Below are 24,171 nucleotides of genomic sequence, written 5' to 3'. Positions count from 1 at the left end.
TTGCTCCTGAAAGTAAAATGTTAAGCATCTGACTCAACATTTATGCATCCTTCTGATCGATGTCAGGGCCTTCCCCAGAACCACTGGGTCCCATTTAGAAACAGAGGGGTCCCAGTTCCGGCGTGTTGACAGATATGCTGCATGTAACAGAAGCCAACCCACAACTTTTTGTAAAAAGCAGCAATCAAATGAATATTTACCATTGAAAACATGGTTGATGCTTCTGTCCGTCTCCTTCCTTTTAGTCTCCTATTTACTTCCTTCCCCTTTCTTTCTCATTTCCTTCTCTCTTACACTTTAGTCTTTTCTTTGCCATTCTCTTTGCTACTCTTTTTTTAATATATATAATTATCTGAAGTCAAATTAAACACAAATACACCAATTCAAATTTCTAGAGAATTAAGTGTACTTTCCCAGATTTTTAGTTTGTATATTGCTTTGTGGCTTAAAAAAAAGTCCACTGGGACTGAAACTGTGGTTTGTCACCAAAAGTTTGAATGAACAGATATAAGCTGACACAACTTGCTTTTTTAAAGTCCTTTATTAGCTGGGCTCAGACACGTTAAAATGCTTTCAGAAAAGCTCTTCCTGTGTGAAGTACTGTAGAGAAATGAGACATCAGGCTAAAATAGCTTCCCTTTTTTTGGTCTGTGACTGTTTTCCGGAAACTTTCCGTCTTGTTCAATGCATACATTTAGTCTCTAGTTACCTTTAACTTCGCCGTTTTACAAATTTCACTCATCTTCCTTACATGAAGCCCAGAGAATGTGAATATCTACACATAAACAATACTTTCACAACACAGCTGGCTAAGCTGGTTTTTAATCATTATTTAAATACAGGTTTTCTAAGAGTCTTCAGTTAAACAAAAGGGTATAATATTCAAATCACAGAACATATGTAGCAAAAGATGCCTGGATTTCCAGAGGTATTTTATGCCGTTGCAAACACTTTTGTGTGGTACTGTTTTTGTGAAAACTCTTCCCCCCGGGTAAACATCCAGGAAGAGCTTCAGCAACTCCACATTTATCCAGGCTTCCATAGGTCCCTCAAAGTGACATCCATCTGTCGCATGTTGCTCCTCTCAGGGGTTCCATACCTTTCTTTATGCTCTAGAGAGAAAACCAGCAAGTCACTCCAGCATATCTTTGTGAAACATCTGTCCTGCCCGTTGTTTCTCTTACACCATTTCCTTCTGCTTTTTCAGTTTTATGCCAGATTAATTTAAAGACACTTCTTTCAATCTGAGCAAAAGCAGGACAAAATCTCCATTACAATCCCCTCTAATAAAGAGGTTTTAGTTTGGATAGGAGTACATTGATATAACTAAAGGTCTTAAGCACAGTTGGCTGCATCCAAACTTGAGATCTGAAAACAGATTTACAAGTATGCTTGTGACTCCTCGGGGCCATCGTTTGCTTTTGCCTGAGAGCGTCCCAGGACTCCAAAAGCTAAGATGACCTTCTGAGGATAACCATTGGTTTTTAAACCGAAGTCTGTATGACGGTCATTACAACTCTCTCCTCAGCTTCACCTCCTATCTTTATTTCTGCAGCTGATTTGTAGGATTTGTCTTGTGTAGCATTTCCATCCACAGTTTGACCAAAGGTGCTTCCTTGGTGTTTCTCTTCAAAAGTGTCTCTCAGGGGGATTTCCTTCATCTCAGTTGGGTCTTGAAGCAAAGAGAGTCTCTTAGAAAGTCTCTGAGGCAGGAAACTGGTTAAGGAAATTCGGTTGGACGACCTCAACTCAACATTGCCATTGTTAGCGTCCCCCTCTAGAAATGGGGAAGGGCCTGCCCAGGCTGAAGGCTGCTGCTTCTTCTGATGTCTCTGTTTGTAGATGAAGATGAAGAGAAAACCTAAGATCATCAGCAACAACGCTGCACCTATTACTGCTGCGACAATCTTTCCATGGGGTGTATCATCTTTCTTGGCCTTGTTGATGGGGTAAACTGTGGGTTTCTCAGAGGTTGAGGATTGTACTCCATCCCCACCTGGACTTGGCTTGGTTGCTGTCGATTTTGTCGATTCAGGCTTGAACGTCGTGGTTTCTGCATTGATGGTTGTGAACTCTGATGTGGATGTAAATGAGGAGGTTGTTTTCTTCTGTTTAGTATGAGAAGTGGAAGTCCTAACTGTGACAAGACTTTGTGTGATAATGCTCAGCGTCGCAGGTTCTGTTGAACCATTGACCCTGTCACTCATTTCATTAGTCGGAGCTACTGTTGGTTCTGTTGAACCATTGACCCAGTTACTCAGTTGACTAGTTAGTGCCACTGGTGTTTCTGTTGAACTGTTGACCTGCTTACCTCCTCCACTTGTTGGTACCATAGTTACAGATTTCCAGAGTCTAGACTGAGCGGTTGTTGCACCCGGTAGACCTGTGAGAGTTGGTTCTGTCCGTATTTCTATTGGGAGAGTTGCAGGAGGCGTGTTTTGAGTTGGCTGTAATGGCGCAGCAGAGCTTCTTTCCTCCTTCACTGTTATCCCATCAGCTCTTGTGGCAGATGTAGAGTCGGAATCCTGGATCTCTGACATCTGGTTGGAAGTTGATGGCTGTTGTGTCGTCGGCTGGCTGTCTGGGACCGCCATGCCCGTTGTTTCATTGGTGGAGTCGTTAGGCAGCTGTGATGTTGCCGTACTAATTGCTGCCAGCAGCAGCAGGAGGGAACTGAAGATGTCCATACTGGCCTCAGGTCTTCTGTTTCTCGCTAAAACAGAAGGAATTCTGGATCTGTTATCAGGTAATAACATGTTATCGAGCAACAACTGCAACCAGTAATCTCTGCAACTAAAGGTTTTCATTCTTGCAATGGTAAACTACCATTTAACCCGTTAACTGCCATGTCCTATCTGTGTATGGTGCCTCCAAATTTGCAGCCTCATGCTGCCAGAATAGAGCTATTGTCTGTCCTTCCAACAGCTTTAAATGGCATACTAAGTTCCGCCATCAGTTAAAGATCGCCAGCTGATTTTTTTTTATCCCTTTTCAGGCTTTTGGTGATTTTGATGCACCTTGTGCGTGTCATTAAGCTCTGGATTTTTGCCTCACCTTTCCACTGCCTCATGTTCCAACAGTCAGTGCTGTTTAGTCTAAATCCTTATTGAACGGACAGAATCACAAAGGAAGCCAGGTTTGTTTTGACTTGAAGAAATTTTGTAGAAATTAGAGGAAAGCTAAGCTTAATTTTGAAATTTTTCTACCTTTTGTTTTGGAGGGTTTTTCGTTTGGTTGACATAAATCTTGTCCTATAATCCGTGGTGCATGTCGACACACTGACCTCATGCAACAGCAGCAATTCTGTTTATGAAGCTGCCCTATTGCGTCTTGTGCTGCAGTTAATTTTGTCCTCGCTGACAACTTCCTGTAATTGGAAGTCACCGTTATGCACCAGTCCTCTAATACCATCCCTGATTATCACGCGGACAGCTCATGAACGCTGGCGTTCATGGTCTTTGGTTTGCCGATGTCCAAACTAGAATGGTTTCTAAAGGGAACTTCTGTCCACTGAGATGAGCTGGAGCTCCGAGTTCATTTGATTCTCTGTATTTACTCTAAATTATTTTATTTTTAAGTCTCTACAATCAGGATATAAAATGTTCTACGGGGCGATGTAATGATATCATCCAGTTAGATCAATAAAAGGGTTTTTATCTAAGGACCACCAGCTGATTGCATCATTTTCTTGACTTTGCAGGAATTGCTCCTCCTGGTTGAGCATGTGGCGACAGAAGATCAGCAGTAACTGAATAAAGCCTCAGCCAAAATACCTGAAAAGGGCTTTTCTCCATTTCATAAATTATCTTATTGCATTTTGAAGATATTTTCTAGAAGCATCTACTAAACAAAAACCTCCTATTAAAGAAAATATTTGCAAGTAAAGAGCAGAAAGTTGTACTCACAGGCGACTCTGCCAGGGGAATGCAGGTTTAGTTCCAAGAAGCATAGATGGTGAACAGATTTAAGTGTTAAGCAGAATGCTGAGCGAATGAAAGCAGGAACTAGGAGCAGAACACAACCCCACCTTTTTGAAATGTTGAAATCGAGACTTGCCTAACTGACAGGAAATGAGACATTTTTAAGACGTACTCTCTCTTCAAAGCGTTTGCCAAATATAGTTGTTTATATCTTGCATCAGCACCTCAGACTGAATTAGCTTCTTTAGCATTTCATGTTGGTTGAAATGGTGAGCTCACTTTATGTGATGTTGGATATATTTGAATCTGTTTCTGTACTTTGGACTGTGAAAAAAAACAGTGAACTGTCCATCTTCTGACTCTGGAGTCTTTGCTGTCTGTATAAACAAAGCTTGGGTTGGTCCATTAGACTAAGACCATGTTTCTAGTGCTGCTCAGAAAGCCCCCGTCTTTCCCATCCAGGCTCAGATATAAGGCTGAGCTGGGAGGTTTCTTTCCACCCTGAAATATGATGTTACTTTAGGGATGTTTAAAGGAAAAGTCCGGTCAGCAAGGAATAATCAATGGATCATCATCTATGCCTAAAACTAATATGTTTGCGGTGATTTAATGAATTTAGCATTAATCAATAAAAAATAAGAACAATATTTTTCGTTGCGATCACCGAGTCTGGCAGCGGCAATTTTTGCCCAAATATAGAAACCCCTCCCTCCTGCCATCTTCCAGCAGTGACGTCACGGTGCGGTAAGCCTAGCGCCATTCTCCCCGCTTTACAAGCTAAATCAATGGCAACTACTAGACACATCTGCAATCAACAACAATTATTGAAGATTTCCAGAGGACTTCACCATTGAAATTCACCAGAGCTATAGTGAAACTGACAATGCCCACGTGCATGGCAGCTGGATGCTGGAATACATTGGGTAAAAGTGGAAAAAAAGAGTTATTCCACCTTTCTGATTCCTGATCCTCCACGGACGGGTTGGTCGTTGGATCGCCAACTTGAAGAGGGAGGATTTGCCATCGAACTTCTGGCCAGAGAAAAAACCCGTAATATGTAGCCAACATTTGGAAGAAGAATGTTTTCAAGATGACTTGGATAAACACCAGATACAGCACTGGGACTTGATCAACAGCTGATACCGCACCGTGACGTCACAAACCAGTAGGTGGCAGTAGTGTTCTTTGACAAACATGGATGCCTCGTGCGTGCTTTGGTGCCGTAGTGGTTAGCGCACACGACCCATGTACGGATGCCTTAGTCCTCGACGCAGCTGATTCGGGTTCGAATCCGGCCTCTGGTCCTTTGTCCCATGTCTCTCCCCCTTTTTTCTCATACCTCGTCTCCTATCAGCCTACTGTCCAAAATAACAAGTTACTAGTGCCCAAAAAAAAAAAAAAGTCTCCACTAAAACACATTCAAGTAAAAATTTCTCTTGATTAAATACACTGATCATTTGTTGCACAATATGCAATAATTTCATATTTGAAGTACTTTCAGAGGTTTGAATTCTGAATAGGAGCGGACTTCCTTTAACAGTTTGTAATTCAGCATCTCTACCAGTTTTAAATCTCTCTAGTAAAGTTGTTTGGGTCAAAGATGGTTTGATATTCCCAACTGAAGGCTTTAAGGCCCCGTCCACACGAAGCCAACCCCTGGCCTAAACGCACACATTTTTCACCAAACCAGCCTCTCATCCATACGAAGCCGGCGTTTCGGGGGTCTGTAAACGATCTTTTTTTTTATTCAGCCTTCAGAGTGGGAAGATTTTGAAACGCCGTTTTCGCGTTTCCATCTTTAAGCTCTAACCGCATTTTTTTTTTTTTACACGCATGCGTCATAGCGTCGCCTCTAAACACGCATGCGTGACACAGTATCACAACAACAATGGTGCCGTACTGTGTTGAATAGTTGCTGCCAATGCTACTCACCCTGCTGTCGGGCTTACAACAGAATCTTCTTCTTCTGGAATATCTCCAGGAAGAACAGAGCAATATCGACGACATAGTTCAGCAGCTGAATTTGACTGAACCACGAAAATGGACCCCCAGGGCAACCATGTATAAATATTAGAGCGCATGCCCAACATTTCGTCGCCATTTTTGCTTTGGCACCACAGCGCCACTTACAGGCCTGGCATACATTTTGCAGCGTTTTCATGCATTCGTGTGGACGCTCACATTTATTTTACGTCTCCGTCTTTACGACAAACGTTCTGGAAAATATTAGCATTTCGTGTTCGTTTTGACTTCGTGTGGACGGGGCCTAAGTTTCTAAGTATAAACTGGGGAAGATGATAATCTGAAGATGATGCTAATTTACAATCTGTCCCCAGTCCTCGTTTCTCTGCTGGCAGGGATTATTTTTTAGGAAACTTGTTCACCGGTTCTGATACCACTTCATTTCCTCAGCCTTTATTCTGAAAGTCTAGTTTCTTGTTTTTTTTTTTTTTATTTCTTATGCTCTTTGGTGTCTCACTGACAGGGATTAATTACTGAGCAGACATTATACATGAGTATTTAACACTATTTGCTTAAAAAACAACAAATGTAAAAAATTAAAAATAAAAATCAGGTTGAAAGATTCCAATGAAATCAGTCTTTAAGCTCCACTTTTTTAAGGAAAATATTTATACAGATATTTTCAATCAGTGACAAAGCAAGTTCTCCACAGTGTGCCACAGTAAAAGCCTCAACATTGATTTGAAGCACCAGACATGAGTACAATACAAAAGGATTTATTCAGAATCAGGAAATGGAACATTTTGCTTCTGTGTTTGCAAAGAATGAATAAGCAGTAATGTTAAACAAGTCAGCAGTCAACAGATGATCGGCGGCGTAGCAGCAGCACAGAGTTCGTTTGTCTTTAGATCAGCCATGTTTCTTTTTTCTGTGGTTCTATTTTTGTTTCTGCTGAACACAGATGTCTGTTGTTGCACAGCTGCAGAGATGTTCTGGTAAGCACTAGTTGGATCCGCTGCAATAAATTCATCTATACGGCATATCACTGCACCCTGCATATGTCAGATGCTTCGGATGTTTATTTAGGCGCCAAATTAATGGCTGTAATCTGTTATCCGTTTTTATAATGCAGAATAATCTGTTATAAAGGGTAAAATGGTGGTACCGTGGGCGAGCTATTAACAAAACCAAAGCAAGTTGTTTCATCACTAAAACAGCACAAGCTGTTGACGAGATGGAAAGAACCCCCCCCCCCACCACCACCACCACCACCGACCTGTTGCCCTTTAACTCTCCTGGTGAGAGCAGAAATAAAGCCCAGAATGAATGTCTGCAGAATTTTTTTACACCTTATGAACTGTTGACTTTTTGTTAAGTTTTAGTCCCAAAAGTCGCTATTTTATTTGTTTTTTATTTTTGGCTTAAGGCTGTGCAAAATACTGCCTAATTATGTAGGGTCTTGTTGTCACCAGTTAAGAAAAGTGTTGTCTTTTCTTATATCTTTCATAAAGGTTATTAAAGCTGCACACATTGCGCTTTCAAAATATTGCTTTGTAATTTAATCTGGTCTAACTGAAGTTAAAATATTCTGTCTGCAAAATCTGCTTTAATTCGCATCCTCTTTGTGTTTTTAACAGATATCTGTGTTTTTTTCCTGTATTTTGTCCTTGATTCATTTTCACTGAACCAAATCTGCAGCTTTGTATAATTCAAACATCAGACTTTTTTGTGTGATAAAACATTATTCTCCTACTTTTATCTGTTAGCGAGGGAAAAAAGGTTTTGACTGTTTCTAAAACTAAACAATTTTCATCCATTATTAAAGTTCACTTATTTTTTTTGCTTTTTGTTTAAGTGAAAAAATTTAAAAGTTTAAGAAATACTTCCAGATTAAGTTTTACAAGAACTTTAGTTTCTAAAATCACATTAGGAAAGATAATCTGACGGATTTGGTTGTTTGCGCCATGGTGACAGACGTGGGTTACCGTCTCATACAACAAGAGGCATGTCTTCTAAATCCTTTGGAAGCACCACACAGGAATCCCTGGAGCTGGAGCTCTGGAACTGAATGTTCTTTTCTCCAGGATCAGAACAAGTTGTTCCTCCTTCCTGGATACCTGCCCCAGCTTCCTCCAAGGCATCTTGTATCTCACTCTGAGTATGGTCGTCTGTCATCACCTCCTCAAGTATAACGGTGGTATCACAAGGGCCAACCAGCCCTTCTATCTCCGTCTGATCTGGTCCCCAGTAGTGGGCACCACCCATCATGTCTGTGTTGGAACGGTGGGTTCCAGGGATGTACACCCGGCGCTGGAGGACCCAGATTTGGCATGCAAGCACTGATATGGTAATCAGAAGGCAGATGATGAACCCTGCTGCTGAACCAATAGCAATCGGGCCCATCTTGGAGTCAATTAAACACTTTCCACCTGTAGTATTGGTGCCATCATTTGGGTTTTGTTGAAAAGCAGTCGTGAAGGAGGGATCCGTTATAAATGTTGGTGTGTCAGTCAGGTTTTCGGATGCCAGTAAGTACATGGTTGTAGTTGAAGGATCTTGGTCCGCCTCAGCAGTTCGGTGCAGCACCAGAAACAGGACAATCAGGGAGGTTTTCATCTTTCTGTGAAGGAAATAATCCCAAACAAATGTTTTATTACCATTGAATCATTTTTCAACTTTCTTCTTAATGACAGTTTTAGTACTTACCTAAGGTTGCTCAGGAGGTCTGTGTGGCGTAATGGAGAGCGCCTCAAGAGCTGCTCTGAACCGTCGTCCTGACTTTCTCACTACGTCTTCTTCTCTGCTGGGGTTATATCAGGGTCTTTGGTTTGAAGCCACAGAGGCTAAGGTGCTGTTCTTAAAGAAGCAAAAGCATCAGTATTTTTAAACACTTGGTGTTTGAAAGGCTGCTGTGTCTTATATTCGTCCTTAGTGATTTTCTGTTTTAATCTAAGGAATAAACTGAATACCAAAGTTACAGAAGATCATGGCTTTTAATTTGACCTATTTTTTCTCCTCAGGTTCAAAACGGGCCAAATAAATGGAGACCTTCTCATCTACCATGTCCTCCTCACCCTAAAACCTTACTACGCTAAGCCCTACGAGATAGTCGTAGACCTAACTCACGTTGGACCCAGCAATCGTTTTAAGACTGACTTTCTGTCCAAGTGGTTTGTGGTCTTTCCTGGCTTTGCCTATGAGAACGTGGCAGCGGTTTATGTCTACAACTGCAACACTTGGGTGAGGGAGTACACCAAGTATCACGAGAGGCTACTGACTGGCTTGAAGGGTAGCAAACGTCTCCAGTTTATTGACTCTCCGGCTAAGTTGGCGGAACACATAGAACCTGACCAACAGAAACTTCCAGCAGCCACCTTGACATTGGAGGAAGACCTCAAGGTGTTCCACAACGCCCTCAAGTTGGCGCACAAGGACACCAAAGTCTCAATAAAGGTAGGATAGCAGTGAAAAGCTCTTCGCCAAACAAGAGAGAATACGATAATAACAGGCTTTTTTTTCCAATTTTACTCATGGATACTTGTTTATTCTTAGGTGGGCTCTACAGCAGTCCAGGTGACCTCAGCTGAGCGGACCCGCGTTCTCGGCCAACCGGTCTTTCTCAATGATGTTTATTATGCCTCAGAGATTGAAGAAATTTGCCTGGTGGATGAAAGCCAGTTTACTCTCACCATGGCCAACCAGGGAACGCCTCTGACGTTCATGCACCAAGAGTGCGATGCCATCGTTCAGTCTATAATTCATATCCGTACCCGCTGGGAGTTGTCTCAGCCCGACTCGATTCCCCAGCACACAAAGATCCGCCCAAAAGATGTCCCAGGAACTCTTCTCAACATTGCTCTACTCAACTTGGGAAGCTCTGACCCGAGTCTGCGGTAAGTTACTCAAAGGTTTCAAGAGGGTCATCATCAAACCATTGCAATGTGGATTTGATGTACTAAATCAGGATCTGTATAACTAACACTCAGTGTTTCATTAAATCAAAGCAAGCTGTGCTTTATGATGAAATAATGAAAAAGTAGTTTAGTAACATCACTCAATGTCTTCTTCACTTGCAGGTCAGCAGCTTACAATCTCCTCTGTGCTTTAACTTGCACATTCAACCTGAAGATAGAGGGTCAGCTGTTGGAGACGTCCGGTCTCTGCATCCCAGCGAACAACACACTTTTTATTGTTTCTATCAGCAAGACCCTCGCTGCGAATGAGCCTCATCTGACCCTGGAGTTCTTGGAAGAATGCATCTCAGGCTTCAGCAAGTCAAGTAAGTCCATTGAGGTGGCAGATGACTGTTTTTTCCCCCTTCTTGTGTCATTTTTGAACTCCCCTCTAACCTGAAGAGGTCAAAGGAGTTTCTGCCTCAAGTGAAGGAGTTCAAGTATCTTGGGGAGATCGATGGCCAGATCGGTGCGGCTGCTACCTTAATGCATCACTGCGCCGGTCTGTTGTGGTAAAGAGAGAGCTGACCAAAGAATCAAAACTCTATCTTTTCGGTTGGTCTATGTTCCTACTCTCACCTATAATCTGGATCTTCACCTAAAGGGCAACATCCCAGATACAAATAGCTTAAAGGAATAGTACACCCAAAACATGATTAGCCTTCATTTTCTACTCACCCCCATGCTGAACAACACTCTGGAGTACTTTTTTGATATCTCAAATGCATCTGGAGATCTGGGAGGCTTCTTGCTGTCTGCTGGCATTCAAATAATGGAGGTCTATGGTGCCCGAGAAAGAAAGGTCCATAAAAGTCCACAAAAACGTGTCAATATTCCTCCATACTGCTCGTCCAATGTATTCCAAGTGTCCTGAGTGGGTAGCATCCAGAATTTACTCGAAACAAAGTCATTTAGAATGTTTTTAGAGCATAAACAGTAGTGTATAGGAAGGTGGCTGGGCACTTTCTTAGGAATAGGGTGAGGAGCTGGAGAAGCTGGGAGTAGAGCCGCTTCTCATCTACATCGAAAGGTGTCAGCTAACGTGGCTCTGAATTATTAATCAAAATGCTTACAGAGTCCTAGTGGATTATCCAGGACACACTGGAGGGACTAAAGCATCTTTCCCACTGAAAATACCACGTTATGGTTTTGTTATTTTTTTTTTCAAACATGGGTCGACGCGGTAAAAACCGGCATTTGGCTCCCTTCCCATTGGCAAAAAAAGTGTATGGTCTAACCCCTCTCTGGCAGCTGCGTGATCTCTGTCCCTTTAGTGTGACGCCCTCACACTCAGTTAGTGTTGATGATGTCACCAGTGCAACAGAAATTAAGAAAGTAAACAATGGAGAGCAACAAGTAAGGAAGCCTGGGCGTAGTCAGTGTGCCTTGTTGTTTCTCTCTATTATCTGTCTGAATCCCAGTTCAGCTGCTCCATGTTTATTAAAGGAAAAAGAGGTTTTTAGCTCAGACGCAAATGCCGCAGTGTGTTGATGTCCGTTTGCATTCAGTTCTGTCACATAATTTATCGGGTCAACTGGGCTCTGGGGTTCTCACCCCGTTCTCACCCAGTGCCGAGGCGACTTTAATGCGGGTTGCTTGCTGGGCGTTCGACCCGGATACACACGGGTCAGTGAGCTGTTCCCACTGCCACTAAAAGCCGATTGTTTTCAGGTTTAAACGGGTTTCTCAGCCAGTTGGAAGGGGGTACATGTCTCACAGCTGGTCTTGGAACACCTCGGCTCTCCATCAGATCTATGTTTGATTATTCCACTTTATTCAAAAACTCTAAGAATAAAAAATGTTGATTCTACAAAATGTTTTGGTTAAAATAGGAAAATTTCGGCGCTCTTCTGTTATTTTTCTACACAAAAACAGTGCCTGTTTTATCTGAAAACGTTCTTTGATAAACGAGTGAGGTGTCTCAACTGGCATTGTGTCGTTGACTCTGCAGCAATCCCTCAAATCGGGCATGCATGCAGAGAAAGTGGAGATAACAAAAACTCCCTTTTAACAGGAAGAAACCTCTAGTAGAACCAGGCTTTGTTTGAACAGCCTTCTGCAGGCTCGAGAAGACGGAAGCAGACATACAAGTGGAGGCAGTGATGGTTGCTGCCTATGGAGCTAGTTTACGGTCCATAGATGGCTCGATCTAGGAAAGCAGTAGCTCAGCAAATGAGCTCTGAGTCGGTTTTCATGTTAAAAAGGATAAAAGACAGTCCTTAAACCTATACCTCTTTTTCACTGGCTGAAAAAAAACCTTTTTAACCCGGCAACAATCGGCTTTTAGTGGCAGTACGAACAGCTCACTGACGTGTGTCTAACCGGGTCAAACGACTCTGCAAGTCACCCACATCAAAATCGCCTCGGCTCTGATCGGCATGTTGTGGGAACACCAGAGCCCGGTTGACCCTCCAAATTACGTGACGCCATCGAGCGCAAAGTACGGACATCAACGCAGCACGCCAGTCGGCCTGATCTAAAGACCAAAACAAATCTGTTTACATTTAATAAACATGAAGCAGCTCTGGTGAAAGGGATTTAGACAGATAAAAGAGCTAATCAACAATTCTTATTGTCTACGCCCTGGCTTTTTTACATGTTGACTTTCTCCATTGTTTACTTAACTGATTTCTGTCACACTGGTGACATCATCAACGCTGCGTGATGATGTCACCAGACGCACTGCTGCGAGGGAACCGAGGGCACGCAGCTGCCAGCGAGGGGTTAGACACTTTAGCGAGTGCTTAAGGAGCCAAATGCTGATTATTGGGTCGACCCATGTTTCAAAAACACAGTTAAAATGGTAGTTCCAGTGGGAAAGAGGCTTTAGTCACATTCAAGCATGAGTCATTGACTATGTCTAGGAGATAAATGGGATTAAACAAAAAGACAGTCTGTGCATTTGGCCACATTCAGTCTGTAAAACCCAGTTTTGTGAGATGTTGCCCAGCCTGCTGCTGCATAGATGACCTGAGCTGACGCACAGTGGAACAAAGCCCAAGAGGCCATCGCACCCTTATAATGCTTTGAGCCCATGCACTTATTGGCCAGAGATGGAGCCTCCAAAATCCAGTGCTCTAACTTTTTGAAGGAGACCTATAAGCAGTGGCCCAAGGTATGAACAGATGATCATATCTAGAAGGAACTATAGCAAAGTGGACAGACAGTTTTGCTTTGCTAGCTAAAACCCTTCAGATCAGAGAGGAAGTTGTGGGAAGAGAGACTAGGCTTTCAGTGACATTTGAAATCGATTTATTCTTTCAACAGTCACTGAAAAGGAAGGCTTACCACTTGGTCTCTGGTTCTCAGCTTTTTTCTGGTGGAGAGATTGTGGGGCAGTTCTATGGAGCTCCAGCTGACCGCCCTCTCACTGCCACGGCAGCAAAGGCAGGTCTGTGGTCCTGTGTGGGAGTTTGACTTGGTTTACAAGGCTAAGAGATGTAAAAGCTTCTCATCTGGCTTTTTTGGGGTACTTGTCTCTTTAGTCTTGTCCAAGGAGGGTTCAGATAGACCTTCTGTTGGGTCATTGGTCATATTCATAGTTTGGGCCTTCTAGCAGTCATTTAGACCTGACAGATGCATCTATTTTACCTCAGAGTGAGGTCCCTAAGTGCGTTCAGACACACCCATGCTCAGTAAAAGGGCGTAAGCCACTGAACAATACTGTGGTTGTGGTTAAGCCAACATAGAGAAGTCCTTGACAGGAGCTTGTTTATTAATAGGCTAGACCAGTAACGGCTGATGGTGGAAGTCTTCTACAGTCGTAGAAGTCATTAAGCAGTACTCCTCCTGCATCTGGAGCTGCAGGCCAGGGACATCTCAGCTTTGATGCAGCGTGTTTGCATCAAAGCGGAGCACTTCTAATCCGCTTGCTTGTCTGGAGTGTTGATCTTATCGTCATCTTCTAGGGTGACGGTGTCAAGGTAGGGGTTTGTCCTTTGCATCCGAACATGTGCATGACCAGGTGATTCAATGAATGCAGGGTAAGGTGCTTTGATGTCCTCTGGACTTGATTAAACATTGGATTGCAGCCCCTTTTCCACCTTCCTCTATGTCCTTAGATGCAAGGAGGTCTTTTTTTGCATCATCTGTTTCCTAAAAGCATCATCCATGCCCCTCTATGTAGCCGTTGACAAGAACAAAGAACAACAACCTGCACGCAGTAACACCTGATTGATATGAAATGGAGGCGAGCACCATTAAAAATGGAGAAGGGACAGCATTACTTGCTCTTTTGTTTTCTATATTGCCAGAAAACCAATATCTGGAGTATCTAAACTGTATGAATTTTGTCTTTGAAGATTCTCAATCAAAATGTAGGTCTGTTATTTTTGCAGCAGACGGTGTTTGTCTCAAAAACATCAAAACTACCTCTGTAAATAAAGAATCTACTTTGGGTAACTATTAATTTAGAGTTTTAGTGACACCTGCTGGTTATTGTATTATTATACTCTAACAATATAATGTGAGTTTCTACATAGGGCAGAAACAATTAATTGTGATTAATCGATTATTGAAATAATAGTCAACTAATTTAGTAATGGATTAATCGTTAAATGTAGTATAGAGACTCTAAAACATACCTCTAGCTGACAGAGCAACTAACTTAGAACAGTAATTATATGGAAAAAAAAAAGTAATATAAAAACATTATGCATTTGAGATTAAAAAAATAAAAGGTTTCATCTGTCAATCTGCTCTATCCAGAACTCCTCAAGGGGAAAAGTTTAAGTTTCACCTAGTTTAATTTTGTTTAAAAAAAAGCCTTTGGCTATCTGATTATTAATTGATTAATTGAAAAAATAATCAACAGGTTACTCGATTTGAAGAATAGTAATTAGTTGCAGCCCTTTCTTCAACATAACCAGATCTACTTGCTCAACAGGGTCAAAAGGGGCTAAAACGTCAAACTTGAGCAGAAATATCTGATCAATAATGTTTTTATTTTCTGATCAAGTTAAACTGAAGTTTTTAATGTTTCGTTTTAGGTATCGAGCTCAAGCATCTCTGTCTGGAGTACATGACCCCCTGGCTTCTGAACCTGGTTCGATTCTGTAAACATAATGACGATGCCAAACGCCAGCGTGTCACAGCCATCCTGGACAAACTCATCACCATGACGATCAATGAGAAGCAGATGTATCCCTCCATCCAGGCTAAAATCTGGGGCAGCCTAGGCCAAGTGAGTCTTCAGCTCCCAGAAATTGAAAAACCTTTTCTGGACTGAACCAAGGAGCCGTCTGTCTGTAACTCGTCTTTCTTGCCTGCAGATAACCGATCTGCTTGACGTGGTTCTGGACAGCTTTATAAAGACCAGCGCCACAGGAGGCCTCGGCTCCATCAAGGCCGAGGTCATGGCCGATACCGCTGTCGCTCTGGCTTCAGGGAACGTCAAGCTGGTGTCCAATAAGGTAAGAACTCCCCCCCACGCCTCTCTTGTAAGGCATCAGCTAAAGTTTCCTGTGTGCTGTCATCCCTCTGGAGCGTTTTCAGCCTTTTGCGTCTTCTAATTTAAACTGCTGAAACCATAAAAAAACATCAGATCTCTGACTTCATTAGCAAATTGAATTATTCAAACCACAGATGTCTTAAGCCAAGTCCCAGAGGAAGTGAAATTGAAAAACTGATGCAGCAATGCTCCTCGGTAGCTCATATGGACCCAACCTGCTGGTTTGCAGGCAGATAGTGTTGGTCTAAGAAACATGAAGGCCAGTCCATGGATTCAGTTTCCTCATCCTGCAGGAATCGGCTGCATATTCTTCCAACATGAAGCCATCATGTTGCAGGTCCTCACACCAACACTAACCCATCACCTAAACCATCAGTGACCACCTCAGCCTCTCCATATGGAGTGGATGAGGTCTATTCCCCCTGTGGCTCACTGCTACCCAGACGCTATTGCTCACATTTTAAATTGAGAAATCGTCCTGGGTGGGAAGCGAAACATCTTCAAACTTGGAAACAAAGTCCAGTGGATTGTTTTTTTTGGACAACTATGACCTGGATGACTGAGAATCTTATCAACATGCTTGATTATAGAGGTTTATCAATCTTACAGAGGCTGTAATCAAAGCCCTACGGTGAGATTCTAGTGTTTAAACAGACATTAAGAGAAGGAAGTTGGTTTTATTTTATTAGTAGTCTGTAATGGGTTCCAGTCCAGAACCTGTAGGATCTGGAAACATTGGAAATCTTTGTAAGACTAACACTTTCAGCAAACTAGCTCATGACTTTCTGATAGAAAGAAGGCTTATTAAATTTCTCTTTATTGTCACATTGAACCAGTTTAAGCCTGGTCTAAGTTCCTGCTCTGCTGCCCGAATCATGAAACTTTGAACCCAGGAGACATTTGCCATCTTCAGCCATCCATTTAATACTCTTTTCTTTAATAGACCCTTCTTAAGATCCACTTTTTCCACGTTTGCTTCAACTTTCTTGGGCGGTCATAATTTTATGAAGCATTTTGTTTAAAAAAAAAAGCAATGAAAGTATCATTAAGTATTAAAATAGTAAAACAGTTTCCTCTCATTATAGTTGTGGATAGAAACTGAATGCTTGCAGACCTTAGAGAGAGAATGCATTGATATTAGATGCAGATTTTAGTCTATGTTGTTGACCTGGAAATATAAACTTTACTTACATGCTAGAAGTCCAGACCCAAAGCTGGGAGTTCCTGGTGAATTACAGAAAGCGAAAAGACCAACTCATCCACTCACTATCCATCATCTGTGTGCTCTGGTTTCACTTCAGCTCACTGCCCAGATAAACAAATACAACATACACAGGCAGACACAATAGAAATTCTGGGCCTGGCTCCTATTATGGCACACATCAGTGCTGCTGTGAATGGTGGCCATTGTAGGGACTGTTGCCTAAGAAATGTCAGGCAGGGTTTGGTTTGTGCTGCTGCTCCGCTCTGAGGTTAAAGCCTCCGAACCCAATGGTTCTGGCATTAGCATCCATCTCGGAACACCCTGTTGCCCCAGGACGCAATAATATCAGATATAAATCTACTCAATGGAAAGAACTCGTTCAGGGATGTACTAATGCTGAATCCCAAATCGGCCCCTAAGCACTAAACCAGGGGTCACCAACCTTTTTAAAGGAATAGTACACCCAAAACATGATTAGCCTTCATTTTCTACTCACCCCCATGCTGAACAACACTCTGGAGTACTTTTTTGATATCTCAAATGCATCTGGAGATCTGGGAGGCTTCTTGTTGTCTGCTGACATTCAAATAATGGAGGTCTATGGCGCCCGAGGCAGAAAGGTCCATAAAAGTCCACAAAAAACGTGTCAATATTCCTCCATACTGCTCGTCCAATGTATTCCAAGTGTCCTGAGTGGGTAGCGTCCATAATTTACTCGAAACGAAGTCATTTAGAATGTTTTTAGAGCATAAACAGTAGTGTATAGGATTTCCTGAAAGCGCGCACCTGCGAGTTCACGAGCCTACGGAAACCGGCAGACCAAACCAGATGAAAGTGCGCATTCAGCGTCTGCTCTGCCGATAATGCAAGCGTAGAAGAAGAAATGTGCTGTTTACCTGTGCAAAGAAAGAAACAATGAAAGAAAAATGTCTGAGGACTTCAGTGTTGAGGAAGAGCATGAGTTCTTTGCCGAGCTGAATGCGCACTTTCGTCTGGTTTGGTCTGCCGCGGTTTCCATAGACTCGTGAACGCGCTTTTAGGAAATCCTATACACTACTGTTTATGCTCTAAAAACATTCTAAATGACTTCGTTTCGAGTAAATTCTGGATGCTACCCACTCAGGACACTTGGAATACATTGGACGAGCAGCATGGAGGAATATTGACACGTTTTTTGTGGACTTTTATGGACCTTTCTGCCTCGGGCACCATAGACCTCCATTATTTGAATGTCAGCAGACAGCAAGAAGCCTCCCAGATCTCCAGATGCATTTGAGATATCAAAAAAGTACTCCAGAGTGTTGTTCAGCATGGGGGTGAGTAGAAAATGAAGGCTAATCATGTTTTGGGTGTACTATTCCTTTAAGGCTGAGGGCTACTTCATGGCTACCGAGTCATAGAATGGCTACCAATACTGACCTATGAACTGGAGGGATCAGTGTTCACCTACAGTAAATCTCATCAATAAAAACTCATTTTTATTCTTATTTTATTCTTTTATTTATTTCTAATTTTCTTTTTAATGTCATTTTGAAACCCCTGAAATATGATGAAATAGTTAACAACAATGAAATAATACATAAATGATTAAGAAGAAGAGCAACAGAATAAAAAAATAAATAAAAATCTTCTGTTTTCAGAAGACGAAGAGGGGACCCAATGTGGTCCTTGAGGGCCCCTTGGTGCCCGCGGGCACCGCGTTGGTGACCCCTGCACTAAACCAAAGCATTATCGCTCTGTTTGCGTGTTCCTCTTGACGGTCTGCCACAATAAGGACCCTACCAAAAACCTGCAGTGGGTAGGCAGAGTGGACCGCTCAGCCCTTAACAGAGGTGTCAGAAAGTATTCATCTTTATTACTCAAGTAAAAGTAAAAATCCTACTGTTAAAAACACTTTTGTAGAAGTTAGAGAATCAACTGAAACTTTTTACTCCAGCAAAAGTGTAAAGGTACTAATTTTAAAACTACTTAAGGTATAAAAGTAAAAGTATTGCAGGAAAAAATGTAAAGTATAGAAGCTTTGCTGCACTACCCTATTAAAGGTCAATGTTTCTACAATTCTGGCTAATAACTGCCTTAGACTTAATTTTCTTAGTTTTATAACTAATGGTAAGAGTGTCAAATTTAACTTTACATCATCTTGAAAAACTATTTATTTTGGTCTGTGGCGAAGAAGTTGGTGCAGCACAGAGTCCAACCACAAAGAAATTGTCTGGATAAAACTAATTCTTTTGATGGTTTTTATTTTTGTTTTGATACTAGCAGACCATAATGAAAAGTCTGTTTTTTTTTTTTTTATGTAAGGAGTAGAAAGTAGAGATAATTGCAAAACATGTAAGGAGTAGAAGTAAAAAGTTGTCTAAAAAAATAATTACTCCAGTAAAGTATAGGTAGCCAGAATTTCTACTTAAGGTAGTGAACTATTTGTACTTTGTTAGTTGACACCTCTGGGCCTTAAATAGCGAGTCTGCATCGGCGCTAGGGCTGAAAGATTTTGCCAAAATCTAAACTGCGATTATTTTTCACCAAAATTGCGATTTTATTTCCATTTTCCTTTGCTCTAACCCCAAGCTGGTAGATATTTCAACCGAGGCTTTCGGTTTTTAAGAGCTTGCTCACCCAGAATCCTTTGTTACTTGACCTTACTGTAACCATTGTGTAAAAAAGTTCTTAATTTTACTTCCTTTCGTAGATCTGTGAGCTAACTGCAAATCTCTTCCTTTCTGTGTGGCAACAAATGTTTTTTTTTTTTTTGTACTTTATTTTTGATAAGATTTCGCAGAATACAACACCAACACATTTGATTTGACAATTGCATTTTGTGAAATTGCACTTATATTGCAAATACAGTTGACTGCCCAGCCCTAATCAATGCGCGCTTGACTGAAATTTGGCAGAGGGTTTGACAGCGACCTAATGACCTTTGGAATCAAACGAACCCCATTCGAAAAGGTTGGACCCGCTCGTTAGGTTTAATTTGCATTTCTTCTAAGCCAGAACAAGACTTTTTTTTTTTTTTGGTCCACTCTATAAAGCCTGGAACTCAACGCCATTTCTGACATTTTGAATTGAAAAAGCTTCCTGGATGGGAAGCGAAATGTCTTCAAACTTAGAAACAAAGTCCAGTGGATTGTTTTTTAACTTCTTTGGAAAGCCTTACTGTGTTTGGGACAGTCAGGCTACGTTCACACAGCAGCCTGAAGTCATCCAAATCTGATTATTATTATTTTTTTGCCTTAATGCGACCTGGATCTGATCATTTCATGACAGTCTGAACAACACCCATCCAATCTTTTCACATGTCACCCGTGTCTGAACGACTAGGTTGCATTCACCTGACCTGCATGCCATTAAAACTGAACAAAAGTCACTGTTCTGCTATGCAAAATTGGAAGGAAAACAACAACCATGGTGGACGATAATCCAGAGAGTCTTTATTTTCAACCATCTTGAATAGATTGTGTTGTTAATGCACTGGCTGAGGTTGGGAAAGAAATGTAAGATTTCTAGATGCGCTCTAGCACTATTATCCATGTTGTGCATGGATGGTAGTAGCATGCTCGCTTGTTAAGTCATTGCGTCCTCCACTGTGGAAATGTAGGCCAGCCAAGGACCCATCAGGTCGAGGGACACTTAAGCTGTCACATACAGTAGTAGCCAAGCAAAATTTCCCCACTTTCCTTGATGGGTCCTTGGCTTGTCACCTACATTTCCTTTTTAAACGTCCATCTTTGTACTAAAATATTCTTTCTGTCATGATTTGTGGACTTAAGATCTAAAGAGAAGCGCCATCTCCTGGTCTGACCCTGTAATTCAGTGAAAGGGGGGAGTCAGAGTAAAAAAATATGCAAGAGGAGGGGTCACTGCACTGGCTGGAAGTTGGACACTAATGGTCCAGGAGAATGTTGTATAGATGTTCTTTTATTCTACATTTTTAATCAGATTCAGAGCATTTCTCAGGTTTTTACGGCTATAGTGGCTCGTTTTTTTGTATACATTGGGCTGACAAGAAAGGGAGGATGAGAGACATGCAGCAGAGGATCACAGGTCAGATTCGAAACCAGGTTGGCCAAGTCAAGGATCCAGCCCGCGAACTGTTTATCCATACTTACCTGACTGTGCCATCTGTTCACCTCCTGGCATTCTGTGCCTGGCATGCGGATCCCACCTGCCCCTCGCTCGGCAGCGTGTCGCTCTCTATTTTCTGCAGTCCGTCTCTATCACCTGCAGTGCGTCTCTATCACCTGCAGTCCGTCTCTATCACCTGCAGTCCGTCTCTATCACCTGCAGTGCGTCTCTATCACCTGCAGTCCGTCTCTATCACCTGCAGTGCGTCTCTATCACCTGCAGTCCGTCTCTATCACCTGCAGTGCGTCTCTATCACCTGCAGTCCGTCTCTATCACCTGCAGTCCGTCTCTATCACCTGCAGTCCGTCTCTATCACCTGCAGTGCGTCTCTATCACCTGCAGTCCGTCTCTATCACCTGCAGTCCGTCTCTATCACCTGCAGTGCGTCTCTATCACCTGCAGTGCGTCTCTATCACCTGCAGTGCGTCTCTATCACCTGCAGTCCGTCTCTATCCCCTGCAGTCCGTCTCTATCACCTGCAGTCCGTCTCTATCACCTGCAGTGCGTCTCTATCACCTGCAGTCCGTCTCTATCACCTGCAGTGCGTCTCTATCACCTGCAGTCCGTCTCTATCACCTGCAGTGCGTCTCTATCACCTGCAGTGCGTCTCTATCACCTGCAGTCCGTCTCTATCACCTGCAGTGCGTCTCTATCACCTGCAGTGCGTCTCTATCACCTGCAGTGCGTCTCTATCACCTGCAGTGCGTCTCTATCACCTGCAGTGCGTCTCTATCCCCTGCAGTCCGTCTCTATCACCTGCAGTCCGTCTCTATCACCTGCAGTGCGTCTCTATCACCTGCAGTCCGTCTCTATCCCCTGCAGTCCGTCTCTATCACCTGCAGTGCGTCTCTATTACCTGCAGTGCGTCTCTATCACCTGCAGTGCGTCTCTATCACCTGCAGTGCGTCTCTATCACCTGCAGTGCGTCTCTATCACCTGCAGTGCGTCTCTATCCCCTGCAGTCCGTCTCTATCACCTGCAGTGCGTCTCTATCCCCTGCAGTCCGTCTCTATCACCTGCAGTGCGTCTCTATCACCTGCAGTGCGTCTCTATCACCTGCAGTCCGTCTCTATCACCTGCAGTCCGTCTCTATCACCTGCAGTGCGTCTCTATCACCTGCAGTCCGTCTCTATCCCCTGCAGTCCGTCTCTATCACCTGCAGTGCGTCTCTATCACCTGCAGTCCGTCTCTATCCCCTGCAGTCCGTCTCTATCACCTGCAGTGCGTCTCTATTACCTGCAGTGCGTCTCTATCACCTGCAGTGCGTCTCTATCACCTGCAGTGCGTCTCTATCACCTGCAGTGCGTCTCTATCACCTGCAGTGCGTCTCTATCCCCTGCAGTGCGTCTCTATCACCTGCAGTGCGTCTCTATCCCCTGCAGTCCGTCTCTATCACCTGCAGTGCGTCTCTATCACCTGCAGTGCGTCTCTATCCCCTGCAGTCCGTCTCTATCACCTGCAGTGCGTCTCTATCACCTGCAGTCCGTCTCTATCCCCTGCAGTCCGTCTCTATCACCTGCAGTGCGTCTCTATCACCTGCAGTGCGTCTCTATCACCTGCAGTGCGTCTCTATCACCTGCAGTGCGTCTCTATCACCTGCAGTGCGTCTCTATCACCTGCAGTGCGTCTCTATCCCCTGCAGTCCGTCTCTATCACCTGCAGTCCGTCTCTATCACCTGCAGTGCGTCTCTATCACCTGCAGTCCGTCTCTATCCCCTGCAGTCCGTCTCTATCACCTGCAGTGCGTCTCTATTACCTGCAGTGCGTCTCTATCACCTGCAGTCCGTCTCTATCACCTGCAGTGCGTCTCTATTACCTGCAGTGCGTCTCTATCACCTGCAGTCCGTCTCTATCACCTGCAGTCCGTCTCTATCACCTGCAGTCCGTCTCTATCACCTGCAGTGCGTCTCTATCACCTGCAGTCCGTCTCTATCACCTGCAGTGCGTCTCTATCACCTGCAGTGCGTCTCTATCACCTGCAGTGCGTCTCTATCCCCTGCAGTCCGTCTCTATCACCTGCAGTGCGTCTCTATCACCTGCAGTGCGTCTCTATCACCTGCAGTGCGTCTCTATCACCTGCAGTGCGTCTCTATCACCTGCAGTGCGTCTCTATCACCTGCAGTGCGTCTCTATCACCTGCAGTGCGTCTCTATCACCTGCAGTGCGTCTCTATCACCTGCAGTCCGTCTCTATCACCTGCAGTGCGTCTCTATCACCTGCAGTGCGTCTCTATCCCCTGCAGTCCGTCTCTATCCCCTGCAGTCCGTCTCTATCCCCTGCAGTCCGTCTCTATCACCTGCAGTCCGTCTCTATCACCTGCAGTGCGTCTCTATCACCTGCAGTCCGTCTCTATCACCTGCAGTGCGTCTCTATCACCTGCAGTCCGTCTCTATCACCTGCAGTGCGTCTCTATCACCCCTCCCTTCATCCATGCTCCTTTAATTTTGCCTCTGTTGACACTTGTAGTCTGTAGTCTTTTTGATTCTTTGGTTCCTTTTGGTATTGCTTTGCTTTTTGTTTAATAATTTCCTTTTTTAAAGAACCTCTGGCTGAATTCTGGGTCTGCTGCTGTGATTCATCACAACATTTTTACATTTCTTTGTACAAGACGTTATATTTTTTTAAGGAAGTTTTGTTTTGCCTCTGTGCCATAGATTTTGTATTTTATTTTATTCATTCATATTTTTCAGTTAAACGGACTCAGGGAAAAAGGCAGATAAGAGCCATGAGAGAGAATACAACTGATTTTTTAAAATTATCTTACTATTTGAAAGCAGTGATCGGTAGGATCGTAGAGCTGCACAGTATTTCATTTTCCGTTTATAATAATGCACTTTCATTTATGTATTTATCTTAAGTTTATTGATATAATAAAAGTTTATTAATAATATTGATATTAATATAGGTCTTGGTTCAATAGGTTATGTTCATTTCAATATGTTTTAATAAACATTTAACCAGTCCGGCCCTCTGTGTATTTGACTTTAACATCCCTGGACTAAGGCCTCCATACATGGCTTATGTGCGTTATGCACTGCCGCACCGAAGCATGCCCCAGCCTTTCTCAGTTCTAATGGAGGCCTATAGCTCCCGCCAGCAGGGATAAAGGTCAACCTCAGGGCTGAAGGTGGCAACGTATGGCCATGCGGTCAGTCTGTAGAGCAACGTTAGCTAATGGCCCACTGTTTGCTTCACCGGCAGGACAACCTACTGAGACAGAGGAGCTTTGTTTGCCGGCCTTGAACTCTTTGTCTCCAAACACTTGAATCAATTCTTTTTCCTTGTCTGATGAAGAAGTGCTGCATTGTCATGTTCACCATGCAGCCCGCGTCCAATGTCCATCAGTGAGGCAGCAGGGATTCATTTTCAAAAATAAACTATTTATAAATGTTTTATGACTGCTTTTATCTGTGGTTACTACTAGGGATGCACGATATTGGGATTTTGGCCGATATACGATATGCTGATTTTAAAACTCATGTAGCCGATAACCGATATCGATACTGATGTTAAAGCTGGAAAAAAATAAGTAGTCATTGAAAATAGCAGTTTTGT

The 24,171-nt window shown here is 43.1% G+C and overlaps 2 protein-coding genes across 4 annotated transcripts in view; one reads left to right on the top strand and one right to left on the bottom strand.

Annotated features, from left to right (window-relative positions):
• The window catches only part of nf1a (neurofibromin 1a), a 149,220-nt gene that overhangs the window by 106,351 nt on the left and 18,698 nt on the right, over window positions 1–24,171 (top strand). For both annotated transcript variants that reach the window (XM_038303004.1, XM_038303003.1), the window contains exons 36-40: window positions 8,903–9,335; window positions 9,435–9,775; window positions 9,959–10,161; window positions 14,824–15,017; window positions 15,106–15,246. In XM_038303004.1, the coding sequence (XP_038158932.1) occupies window positions 8,903–9,335; window positions 9,435–9,775; window positions 9,959–10,161; window positions 14,824–15,017; window positions 15,106–15,246 (1,312 nt within the window). The remainder of the gene's footprint in view (window positions 1–8,902; window positions 9,336–9,434; window positions 9,776–9,958; window positions 10,162–14,823; window positions 15,018–15,105; window positions 15,247–24,171) is intronic.
• On the bottom strand, window positions 7,657–16,630 carry LOC119795158. Of its 2 annotated transcripts, none has more exons than XM_038303007.1 (3): window positions 16,476–16,630; window positions 8,589–8,738; window positions 7,657–8,502 (listed from the first exon to the last, which is right to left on the bottom strand). In XM_038303007.1, the coding sequence occupies exon 3, from the start codon at window positions 8,496–8,498 to the stop codon at window positions 7,872–7,874; it is 627 nt and encodes a 208-aa protein (XP_038158935.1). In that variant the 5' UTR covers window positions 8,499–8,502; window positions 8,589–8,738; window positions 16,476–16,630; the 3' UTR covers window positions 7,657–7,871. The 2 variants fall into 2 exon arrangements, with proteins under 2 accessions (XP_038158935.1, XP_038158936.1); XM_038303008.1 differs by having other exon boundaries at window positions 8,589–8,733; window positions 16,476–16,628.

The sequence above is a fragment of the Cyprinodon tularosa genome, unplaced genomic scaffold (genome assembly GCF_016077235.1).
Source record: "Cyprinodon tularosa strain WSP-4 unplaced genomic scaffold, ASM1607723v1 ctg500, whole genome shotgun sequence".
Taxonomy (NCBI): Eukaryota; Metazoa; Chordata; class Actinopteri; order Cyprinodontiformes; family Cyprinodontidae; genus Cyprinodon; species Cyprinodon tularosa.
Note: the sequence above shows the minus strand (reverse complement) of the source record. Positions and strands in the feature narration are given on the sequence as shown.

Coding starts and splice junctions, on each gene's coding strand:
- LOC119795158 (XM_038303007.1), bottom strand. CDS start 8,498: ATGAAAACCTCCCTGATTGTCCTGTTTCTGGTGCTGCACCGAACTGCT.